The following is a 12,257-nucleotide window of genomic DNA, read 5'->3' as shown; positions in this document are numbered from 1 at the left end:
GTTCCGGTGACGGTGTTTTGATCGTGACAGCCTGCAGAACATAAAACCTCCTCCTTTTTGATGGTGTTATGATGCTGGTGTTTCTGGTGAGGTCGTCTTGGGTGATGGTCCAGCCGTGTTCTTTTCTCGTGTGCATTTTTGGAGCACCGTCAGCCGAGTGCATCGTCAGCCGCATTGAAAGTGTGGTGGTAGAGACATCAACGTGGTTTGATTGCGTTGTGAGTCTGCAATCTCCTCTGTCATAACGAAAGTGTTAAACTGCGTTTGTTCGTTTCAGTGGGTCAGCTCTGGCCATGAGGCTATTTCTTATGATAAGCTGGGCGACCTTTGTTTTTGTAGTAGAATATGAGCGCAATCTTGTCGTCCTGTCGTCGACATGCATCCGCGTCTTTCGCGTGTGGGGACATACGCTGCGTTGTTCATTCCGAACCTGTGGGTGCTGTTAAGCATGACCATGCGCTGGCGGGTCAGAATGGTTTCTCTGTTTTAGCCATTCGGAAAGCTTCTTAGAGACACCCAGCTTCTTATCTGAGGCTTGGTGGTTTTCAGCCTGTTACTATAACTTTCCTGGTCCCACAGCTTCTGCCACTTAGCCAGCGTATAGCGCTCTGTAGCAGCGTAGAACGGAAGATTACTACGCAAAAATTGATAGCAGTATTGCGGTTGTCGCTCCTATGGGTTTTTATAGCCGCCTCACCCATGCATTTCATTATTTCCTCGCGTGATGCGATGCTGTGGTGCAGTGTTGCAGAGGGCAAGGATGTTTACGTGGTACACAGTCTGCAAGAAGCGCAGGAGCTTTTGTCGACTCCTCCCCTGGCAGACAAGGTGGAGACCATCTGGCAGTCGGCGGCGCGTCTCTTTATCAGGTATGGAGTCCTAAATACACGATTCAGCTGAATATTGTTTGATGAAACAGCATAATCATGCCACCATTCCTTATCGCAATCGCCCCCATTGGTTTATGATTGAGATATGGACTCAGTATTGTTATGATGCATGCACTTCAAACAAATGTGGTGTGTCGTGTGGATCATATTGGTTCTGTTGTGTAAGATGCCAACTCGGAAGTCTCCGTAGTGTGCTAAGCCTTCACAAAACTGTTTCGTCGCGTCACTTTGAGATGGCTTTGTCAATGTGGAAAAATGAGAGGTGAGGATGAGGGGAAAATTTTTGTCCTCGTGGATGCTTTTGAAGAGCATATGATTGCTCTTAAGGATCTCGTGCTCACCTTGGTTTGATAAGGGTTCCAGCGTTCCCAATGTCCATATGGTGAATAAGCACGGTTATCGAAAGATACCAATGCTATTCAGTCTACATAGAGTACCGCGGAAAATCACATCGTTCTGTTTTCGCCATCCCCTTCACGTATGCCATACCCCACCAAACTTCATGTTGATCAGTGTTTTCACAACACTGTTCTGCGTTGCGCAGGAAGCCATTGAGAAGAAACTTGTGGACAAGCTGTATCTCACAAAAATCAGAAAAGAGTATGACGCAGACGTCTTCTTTCCGAAGTACAACGAAGAAGATTTCGTGGAAATCAGGTCAGCGATGTGATAAATCTTCTCGTTTAACCAGAACTCTCACTCCATTTGCGAAATGTGTTCTACGGTCAGTATCGCCATGTGATATCCAATAGAAATGTTACCCTTTATGTGATATACATCTGTTGCACGTGTAATTTGTGTTTCACTTTGTAGTGACCCCCACGTTCCGGAGGGTGTGCTGGAGGAGGACGGCGTGGAGTGGACCCACCATGTGCTTCAGATGAAGTAGTCGCCTGACGCGGATCGACGCTGGCAGTCCGCGGCTGAGAAATGAACAAGTTATTGGTGCACGGTTTTGTACTTGACAGCTTTTTCCACATATCCGTAGAGCTCGTCGAAGTGGTTTGTGTCCAGTGCATTCTGGTACTTGGTCGTTTTTTCACATATCCGTAGAGCTCGTCAAGGTGTTTTGTGTCCGATGCATTCCGGTACTTGGTCATGGTATTTCAGGTAAGCGTAGGTGCTGAAGGGACCGGCTCTGAGTTCCGCACTGAAGCTGAATGAATAAAGTAAGGATATTTCTAGAATGAACGTTTTTGGTTTTGCTACTAGCCTTGAAGTGCAGACGGGAAGCAAGTGTTGAATGCATGGTAAACGAAGTGTGCGAGAAGATGGTGGCGAACACTCAACATGTTCACGAACAACCTTTGACAATCTTCGTCCATGGCGCTAAGAATCGCCAGGATGCACTGCGAGTGTGATGCTGTGGTTGTCCTTGCATTGAAGCTTTTATCATCAAGATACATGCTTGTATCCTTTTTGGCTTGTTAGGGCACGGTGTGGAAATCCCTTGCTGTTAAATTCCGCGATTTGCCGGTTTTTAACAGCGGAGCTTTCTTGGTGCGCTTAAGAGGGTGGGCGTTACGCGGTAAAGAGAGGAGGCCTAAAAAGCATATGCACATGTTTTAGGTGGCGTGCTTCAGTATGTACTGACATGGCCATTGATCCATGAGATTTTGCCTGCATCGAATGACCTCAACTACGGTTAGGAATACACGCCACATACGATAGACGAGGGCGGCCACTTGACAAATGGTGGAGGAATGCACGCCCCAACAATAATGAATCCGAATCTGACATCTATTTCGCAGTAGTGCGTGACTTTCAATGCCAAATGGCGGGGAACTCGATACCAACCAAAAGTTACTGGCTGATTTCGGATTTTTAAACATCTCTGGGTTTGCCAGCGTATGAACTAGCGTCCTCCATAAGGTCCTGACGTTTTGAGGTCACCCTTCAAGGTCAACTGACGGGGAACTCCGCATCATCCAATAGTTGCCGACCGATATCGGATTCTTAAGCATTAGCAGCACATTCAGCGCATAACCTGTCGTCTATCAGAAAGTCTTGGTCTTTTAAGGCCAAGACTAGTTCGCCATGAAGTGGTCGACCAATTTCAGATTTTTGGGCACCAGAATGCTTGCCACCACGGGAACTGGCGTCTGTCGAGGAGTCCTAACCTCTCAAGGCCACTCTTCAACGTCAAATGGGTGTATATGACGGAGAACTCCATGTCACTCCTTAGTTGCCAGCCAATTTCGCATTTTTAGGCACCCAAATATTCGTCAGTACGTGGGTTAGCGTTCCACAAAGACTGATCTGGCAAGGTCACACCTCAAAGCCAAATAACGGGGAACTCCATGTTACCCAATAGGTACCGGCCAATTTCGGATTTATGTATCATCAAAATCTTCTTCAGTTCATAAGCTAGCAGCTTTCACGAAGTCCTTACCTCTCAAATTTACACTTCAAGGTCAAATTAAGGCTCAAATGATCTGGAATTCCTTACCATGTTTAAACAAATTTGACTTTTAAGAGTGAAGTCAAGAGTTTAGGACGTTAAGACAGATGCAAGTTAATGCACTGATGAATATCCTGATGCTTAAACATCCGATATTGGTCGGTAAGTTGGATGGTATGGAGTTACCTGCCATTTGACTCTGAAGTTGACAGTTAAGGTCATGTGATGTTACTTAATATACATCACATGGTTGTCCTCCTGTCATAACTGATCATCTGACTCATTTTCAGCGAAATCGGCACTAGTCTCTAAATGAATGGCGAAGCCATTCGGTCAGCTTCGTCCCGATGGCTCAGTTGGTTGGAGCGCCTGCCTCCCGGTCCACCCACCAGTGACGGGATAGGTTGGAGTCCTTGACAGATGTGGCCTGCGGTTGGTGGCAGAAGCCGCGCTTAACGTCATGTGACGTCAGAGGATAAGATAGACCATGCCGGGCATCGCGGCGCGCTAAGCTTTCACCACAGAGTCCTGCAGTCGACCTGGAATCGCGTTATCTGATGTTGTTATCAGGCCGGATACAACAAGCACTGCTTAGCTTGAGCTTTTGATGCCATGAATTCCATCCATTGAAAAGGTTCGGATTAAATCTTGTAACACGTCACACACCTTTTATTGAAGCACCCATGTCAGGGGCATCAATTTGTGTAAGTCATTGGGGGCTGAGCTGAGGGCCCACAGCCTAGACCCCCCATGTTGTTCTCAACGGGCTTGGCCCACTTCATTTTCACGAAGGCGATTTTTATGTTCAATTCTTATGTCAATAAAGGAAGTCTCTAACTTAAGCAGCATACTTGTCATGCAGGGGCGGATCCAGAGGCGAGGACTGCAGATTTGTGCCCGCTCTGATTGGATGGGTAAAGATGCCCCTAGAGGCCGCCATATGGCCCCCACTCTGGTATGGGAGCCTTGGTCGCTGCACGTATTTTTCGTTGTGGGGGACGAGATGGGGCTAATCATAAATGGCTTGCATTATTCCCATATTCCGGAGCTTTTCAGTTCAACCTCTCAAACCTTTGCGCGTCGTACAGCACCAGGTGCGTCAAGTTGCTCGCTTAGCAGTTGCACTTTCTCTCTGGCGGTGGGAGCAACACCACATTGTATTGTGGGAAGCGGTCTTTTAGTGTTGGTAAGAACGCTGCCCTATATGACAAGCATATATGCTTTGTGGCTATGGGGCGGTGAAGGACACACAAAACGCCAACATAAATGGTTTACCCCCGATGTGTAACGTTACCGCTCATTTGAGGAAATCATTTTAAGTTGGGGGCCGAGTTACTCAGCTGCACCCTCCATGTCGACGCCACTACGAGACAGCATCAAAGAAGACAGTCTTTATGTCACAGGCCAACTTTCTCCATGCCTTTGGAATGTGACTGCACAGTGTATTAAAGCCTAAGCCAAAACTGGGTGCGGGACGGTAGGGTCCGTACAGAATGCAAATGGGCACACGTGGCAGATGTCGCAATTAAATTCAGGACGTCCGAATGTATTAGCTTATACATTACGAAACTGTACGTGTATCCATGGAAGTGTAGAGAATTTGGGGCCATTGGGTGTTTAAATGACCTTGAACGAGCTTTACGTTTGACACCCATTAGCAATGCTTTACAACATACCATGATAAACCAAACCAATACGTGGGCATTGCTTGATAGGTTGCATCAGTGTATGAAATCACATTGGAATCATGGTGTTCCGCGGACGTGACCGACAAATTTGAAAAGCAATATCGATTAAACTTGATAACGCCGTGAAAATGCCGTATGGGACATTCTCGGCGCATTGACGGCCTCGCGGTTCGATTCCGCGGGCGCGCTCCGCCGTCTGTGTTACAGGGTTGAATGCGTTTTGTGTGGCTCAGGGGACAGGTAGGTTGAGTGCTGAAGTAGGATTGGGCGGACAGTCATCCTGGGAGGAAATTTGAGCGATTTGACACTGTCGTCTCGTTTTTCCACTTTGTTCTATCAGCAGTGACAAGGCAATAGTACTCGCATGACATGGAAGCTGGACGGATGGCACCGGCGCAAGCCCTGCACTTCGCACATTTGTGCAACGTTCTGAATCAACCAAATGTGGTACAAAACGCATGCTACAGCCGTATCCGCAGATACTGAAGACATTTTTTAATGTTTGTATGCCTGTAACGCAGTCTTTTAGCCCCATGTACCATTTGGTGACAATAAAGAGCAGTTTGCCTTTAAGCCTGTTGCTCACTCAGCTCCAACCAACAGATGGATTAATATGTGATGCTGCTGTGAGTTGATTATCATAGAGGTGATGCACTTGCAGTTGGATTCTGTCCCCAGCTCCTTCCCCAGGATGTTGGGCCAGGGCTGCATTGTCTCCTGCTGTGGGGATTATGCATGCTCTTGTGGCCAAAACCAAAACTGATTTTATTTTTTTCTTACTGCAGACAAAATCTGGAAATCCTGCTCACTAATTCCAGGTCTAAACCCTGGCAACTATTTTGGGGTCACCCCATAGCTTACAGAATAGCAGGATTTGGGTGATGCTATTGTAATGACAAATGGCAAGATCGCTTTGAAATGCTATCCCTGATGTACCTTCCCTATTTTTGTGGGTGTGTAGCTCAGAAACTAGAGGGTTGTAGGTATTAAGAAGGGCAGGATTGTGAAGAGCACCAAAAGCTCTTAAAAATGGCATTTCAGTTCAATCTCCATATTAATATGGAGCACCATCATTAGTGACTATCTACATGCATATCAGTACTTGCATTCTGTTATATAGTTTTGAGATGCAGTTTGTATAATATGACAATATGTAGCAATGCATAGTATTGATGTTCTTTCATTTTGAGTTATGTTTACTGCTTGGTATGGTCTGTTGTGGTACACTTCACACCACATGCATATTCCCATTATGCAAGATATCATCCATTCATAGTCTCCTTTCTGTCTCATCACAGCATGCCATAACACTTGTCTTGCTTAGAAATATACACTAGGCTCATCATGGTGACTACTCTCTAAATCATGCAAAAGCATCATACTGGCATTGTGATTTTGTGATGTGATAGAAGCAGCAGTGTGGATCCATGACACTTGACACTTCAACCTAAGGTGCCCTGTGCTATGAAAATATGCTTGTGAAAGAGCTTGAAATAGCAACTTTACCTGCAAGTTTTACTTAAAATATTGATGTTTGTCTTTAACAGTCTAGTAGATGCAAGTTTGTCAATGAACATTTATTCTGCATTTTATGGCTTGTTCTGAGATGCATCTTCAGGCTTGTTCTATATAGTGCATGATGCTCCCAACAACTAGCAGATTTATTTCTTATGACCCCTGTCAGGACAATACATAAAGTCCACAGTGTGAGGGTGTATTTTAGTTTTATTTTTATTTTATTTTATGTTATTTTTTGCTGAAACCCCAGTTTAGCAGTCAAAGATGCTCAGGGCAGGGTTTGTGAACAGCTTCAAAAGGTCTTCAAGACAGCTATTTCAGTTGAAAACCCGATATGAATGTGGAACGCTGCCTCAGAGAGAATCCTCCACAGTTAAAGATATTGCAGCAAGCATCAGATGTGATGAAATAAGCTCATTTATAACCATTAGTATAGTTTTTGAGTGGAATAGACTGTCCTAGACATCACAGTTTCTGTACATAGAAGATTTAATCCTCATGTTATTGATAGTGTTATACATTTTAAAATATTATTGATAGCTATTTGGTGGCCATTCCATCTGGAAATTGGGCTTATGAAGTCAGATATGAATGACTCAACTATATTTTTCTTGGTACTGGTTGCTGCTTGGTCAATAGAGTGGCAGGATCTAAATGGTGTTATTATGGCATCATGGATGCCCAGCTCACCTTGAAATAATCTGCATGAAATGGTCTGCACATCTTTGTGTGTGGGTAGCTCAGAAACTAGAGGGTTCTTGGGTCTTAAGAAAAGCAGGGCTGTGAACTGCACTGAATGGTCTTCAGTATGGCTATATCAGTTCAAAGCCCCATGCAAATATGGAACATTTCCTTCAGTGGTTATGGAATGGAATATGAGAGCCTCTCCAATAATCCTTCATTGCATTTCGGACCTTGCCATTGTATTTTCATCCAGGGTATCACATTTCAAGCTCTTTATTAACAGGAAATCTCACACTTAAATCCCAAGGTACTTTCTTGGTCAGTAAGATCTTTTGTGTCCAGCTGAAGGCATGCAAATGGTGGAATGCCAGACATACAGGCAGGAGAGGGTGAGTGCATGTGGGGTATTGTAGATACTCCCATGTGCTGGGCATGGTTTGTCTTAAGAGTGAGTGGTGTTGTCCAGTTCACGCACAGGTGGTGGGATGTGGCTGGCTGTGCTCTGACTGGTGCCTGTTCCTTGGCAGGTCTGTCCCCAGTCCAGCAGCACACCACACCTGAGAAAGTAACACGGTGCTAAGCCAGCTGTAAGAGTGAGCAGTCGTTACCAGGCTGTTGGCATAGGGCTGAGACCGTCGGCCGTGACACGCCGCCATCATGTCGGAGACGCCGCGCGAGGCCGGCCGGCTGGACCTGAGCCGGCCGCGCTGGGACCAGTCGACGTTCGCCGGCCGGCTGCGCCACTTCTTCAGCATCACGTCACCGTGGCTGGCGCTGCACGGCCGAGACGAGCTGCTGGCGGCGCGGGATCTCGTGCAGCAGTACCGCGAAGGCCGCGAGCCGGCCGGCACTGACGATGAGCAGGTTTGGCGCGCCAAGGCGCTCTGCGACTCAGCCTTCCACCCGGACACGGGCGACCTGCAGAACGTGGTGGGTCGCATGTCCTTCCAGGTGCCCGGCGGCATGGTGCTGATCGGCGGCATGATCACCTTCTACCGCAGCACAACCGCCGTCGTCTTCTGGCAGTGGGCCAACCAGTCGTTCAACGCCTTCGTTAACTTCACCAACCGCAACGCCAAGAGCCCGCTGACGCCGACGCAGCTGGGTGTGGCGTACGTGTCGGCCACGTCCTGCGCGCTCGGCACGGCTCTGGGCCTGAAGCGCGTGCTGGCCGGCCGCGCCTCCACCTTCGTGCAGCGCTTCGTGCCGCTGGTGGCCGTGGTCGCAGCCAATTGCGTCAACATCCCGCTGATGCGTCAGGGCGAGCTGCTGCACGGGGTGCCCACGTTCGACGCCAAGGGCGAGGAGGCGTGCGTGTCGCGCGCCGCCGCCGTCAAGGGCATCGCCCAGGTGACGCTCAGCCGGAACGTGATCGTCTCGCCGAGCATGCTGCTGCTGCCGGTGCTGATGTCGCGGCTGGACCGGGTCGCCTGGTACGCGCGCCGGACGCGGCTGCACGCGCCCGCCCAGATCGCGCTCTCGGGCGCCGTGCTGATGTTCATGGTGCCGGTGGGGTGCGCGCTGTTCCCGCAGACGTGCGTCATTGGCACGGACGCGGTGCGCCGCCTGGAGCCGGCCGTCTGGCAGGAGCTGGTGCGGCGATACCAGCCACAGCCGCCGCCCGACACGGTGCAGTTCAACAAGGGCCTGTAGCCGTTGCCGGCCCGGCCCGCCACACCTGGCGGCGGTGGGTGGTCGCTGGCGGCTGCAGTCGGCTGTATGAGTCATCCAATGTATGCAGTCGGCTGTATGGGTCATCTGATGTGTGCGGTCGGCTGTATGAGTCATCCGATGTGCGCAGTCGGCCGGATGCGTCACCTGATGGGTGCAGTTGGAGGGGGCAGTCCGCCAATGACGTGGATGGTGCGAGCGGTGGGACTCAAAGACGCGTGGTTTTGCAACGCCAGGAGACGGAGATGACCCCAAAGTATGTTAAAACGTGACAGCAGAAAACTTGTGCAATCAAATGCAAGGTACGTCCCCATCGGCAACTCAACCGGTTGGAGAATCATTTGCACCTGAAGGGAACGTTGTGCAAAGCAGTAATGCACAGAATCCCTTCAGTCAAGGCTCAAAGCTCAGAACACAAAGTGCAATGATGTTTTTGTTAGGGTTGGTGCAAAGCACAAATGATGCACCAGTGCATGCAAGAAAGCACCAAGTTTATAAAAAAGATCGATTTCTTGGCGCGGAGGATTCTGCATGATCGGCTATGAGTAATTGCGAAGGAAAAATTTTGGTAGTAGTGTGGCGCAGTTCATAAAAGCTTAACCTTTTCAAGGGTCTCGCAGCTGGCATTGGGACATGTCCTGAAGTCATCGATATTGATTCGAGTTTAAAAGGGCAGGAAATGACCCGTGTTTTCGTTGATGCCTGCATTGTCAATATCACTGCCCACCTAGGCATTGTCAATACCACTTCCACTACCACTACCCATACGTTTTTAGCGACCATGCCATGGTAAAGTGCGGAACGGTTACAGCGTCAGTGGCCAATGCCTGACTGGGAGAAAGACAAGAGGTTCGTAAGGCGGTGGGGAACCTTATTTTTACTTAGATTGAAAACAGTTTCGGCACGCTCAACGCCTGTGTTACAAAATGAAGAGATCAGGCATGCGAGCAAAGCTTCCTCATCTCATGTTTCGGAGAACGAGCAAAACATTGTGATGCTAACACGCAGTTCTTCAACAGGTTCTGGCCTACCTGGTACAGGGTCAGAACGTGGCAAAATTTCGACGTTGGAAAGAAAAACTGGTGGCAACTTGAAAAGCATCGTATGTCTACAGTCTGCTGCAACGTTACATGTCACTAATACAATTGCGGGCAGGTCTAATCTGTCAGCGCTTTGTACGTAAGTGCAGTAGATTTTGCTTCGTTAGGTCAGCGAATGAAACTTTGCTGGGGTTCAGCAATTTATCTTGAGATGTGACGTGCTCAAGGACCATCAGGTCTGGTTTAGATCTGTCCAGGATCTCCGAACCTAATAGAGGCGATGCCAACCTCGGTTACAGTGTTTACGCTGGGATTGTTTGTACGGCGTTACAAACTACTCTGTGCAATAACGGGGTGCCTGGTCAAGCTGTCCAAAGACGCGCGGTTGGCTGCTCAAAAGCTGCGCATGGTAATATGCCAAGTGGGAGGGTGACCGGAACTATGGCATCATCCCCGAGCAATGGGCCGTATCGCTTTATTGTTCACGGATCGGCACATGCCACACATACGCCTACTGCTTAAACAACTCGCGCTCCTAGGAGTGGTGCCAGGTGTAAGCGTTAGTTGGTCGATTAGTTGACGCGGTTGGAGACATCTCTTATTTTGCCAAAAGTTTGTTCTGCCCTACCGCGTATGCTCGGCGCAAAAAGGACGTGTTTGGTACCGCCCTCGTTAAAATCGCCATTTTAGGCCGGGATGCTCCTTGAGGTGTTTGCTTTCCCGCCCTTTTTGTGCGACTCCACCCGAAGTATTAGATAAATGGAGTAAGGGGGTGGCGGGAAAATGTTTGGTAATGGCGCGCTAACAGCAGTCGAGGCAAAACACCGTAGAGTAAAGGTGGGTAAGGGAGTGATGGCAAATGTTTATTGTTTACGCTCGTATTAGCCGGGGTTTAGACTGTGCAATGATTGTTTTTTATGCACAGGGGAGGGTAGCTTAGGGACTGTAATGTGTTGGTGAGGTTACCTCGCGCATCTATTTTACGCTTTTGGGCCTTTATATCATTGTGTATCGGGTATTTCTTCAAGTTATTTGGCGCTGTGTGTTTGAGGCAACAAATACTTAGTATTCCAGCTGTTGTGGGTAAACAGGACTTTCAGCCTCGTTCGTTTGCGGGGTTGCCTTACCGATGTCTTCCAGGGCGAGTGATAGTGGTAGCGTGACTGAATCTTACGTATGTAGCCAAAACTTTTCTAGTCGAATTGTCAAATTTTCTCTAACAAAATTCTGGGGATTTACACAATTTCTGCGAAATTGCGTTGTAGCTGTATGCTGTATAAACATCGGCTCGGTGAGAGGGGAGGACGGCTCATTTGGCCCCCTCCTTGGCTACGTTCCTGCGGGCCACGTAGGTATGCAGCTTTGGACGTGGTGTCTATAAATTCTGGCGCTGGTAATTCTATTCTCAGTACTGATTGCCATTTCGTGTATACTGTAAAGATATCGAAAATATACGACCACTCAGAGAACCTGTGTATTGGACCACCCTGCAGGTGACGCGGCGATGCGGCCGGGAGATACGCGCAGCTCTGGTATTTGGCGATGCATGGGCATTGGCGGACTGGAGGCAACACCTCCCAGGCTGACATCGAGTTCTGCGGTGGAAGCGCAGAACCCCTTTCTACACCAGATTCCGTACTGACATGCCAATGAAATGGAGAGCATCAAATACGAGCGAATGTTTTTTCCCATTACTTAACCTAAATGGTCCTCATGTCAACCGTGTCATCTGCACCACGCGACTGGCTGCAGAGACGTGTTTTTCGCAAGATGAGTTGGGGTGGGGGGGGGGGGGGTTAAACGGTTAAAAATGACGCAACCTGCCTCAAAGCACGTCAATAAACGGGTTTCTCCACGGCTTCGGCTTACTTTTGCCCCAATACTGGGGGGATGGGGCTTAAGTTGGGGAGGGAAGGGCCTAAAGGACGCATCCCCTCAACTGAATCGGAAACTACACCTCTGACTGGATTCCGTTGAAACATGATGGTGACCGTAGGATAAATTTATTCACAGAGTGTCATTTGTAGCAGCTGTGTTATTCAATAGTTCAAAACTACACTAACATGCAGTGCAATGCTTTAGCCTCCAGCACGATCGTGGCCCACTGCTACGCTGTTTCTTGCGTGCGATGTGGCGAACCAATGTGGAGCGTAGCTTGGACCTCGGTCTACACAGATCTTGGAGGGTGCGTCTGCTTCCCACAGCGAGCACACAAATACTTTTAAGGTTTAACAACATTTGAAACAGCAGTGGGGCATGGGCTGCAACCACACCTGGCGCAACGTCACACTACTCACGCCTACCTTGTCGCTCTTCGGTTACGATCCATTAACCCCCTCCCCTCCTACCAAATAAAACAACCGCA

General features: G+C 48.6%; 1 protein-coding gene and 1 long non-coding RNA gene across 2 annotated transcripts; both read left to right on the top strand.

Moving 5' to 3' along the window:
* The first annotated feature begins 837 nt into the window (after positions 1–837).
* Positions 838–2,061, top strand: LOC119103796 (uncharacterized). The gene is made up of 3 exons (XR_005094814.1): positions 838–869; positions 1,435–1,547; positions 1,704–2,061. It is a non-coding gene; the product is annotated as an uncharacterized LOC119103796 (long non-coding RNA).
* A 3,081-nt stretch (positions 2,062–5,142) lies between these two features.
* LOC119103655 (sideroflexin 2) lies at positions 5,143–9,539 on the top strand. The gene is made up of 2 exons (XM_037227269.1): positions 5,143–5,219; positions 7,709–9,539. Exon 2 carries the CDS (start codon positions 7,839–7,841, stop codon positions 8,832–8,834), a length of 996 nt encoding a protein of 331 aa, XP_037083164.1. The 5' UTR covers positions 5,143–5,219; positions 7,709–7,838; the 3' UTR covers positions 8,835–9,539.
* Positions 9,540–12,257: the final 2,718 nt, after the last annotated feature.

The sequence above is a fragment of the Pollicipes pollicipes genome, unplaced genomic scaffold (genome assembly GCF_011947565.3).
Source record: "Pollicipes pollicipes isolate AB1234 unplaced genomic scaffold, Ppol_2.1 Scaffold_5724;HRSCAF=6776_pilon_pilon_pilon, whole genome shotgun sequence".
NCBI classification, from domain to species: domain Eukaryota; kingdom Metazoa; phylum Arthropoda; class Thecostraca; order Pollicipedomorpha; family Pollicipedidae; genus Pollicipes; species Pollicipes pollicipes.
The sequence above is the reverse complement of the archived record's forward strand: the minus strand, read 5'-3'. Positions and strand labels throughout refer to the sequence as shown.

Coding starts and splice junctions, on each gene's coding strand:
- LOC119103655 (XM_037227269.1), top strand. CDS start 7,839: ATGTCGGAGACGCCGCGCGAGGCCGGCCGGCTGGACCTGAGCCGGCCG.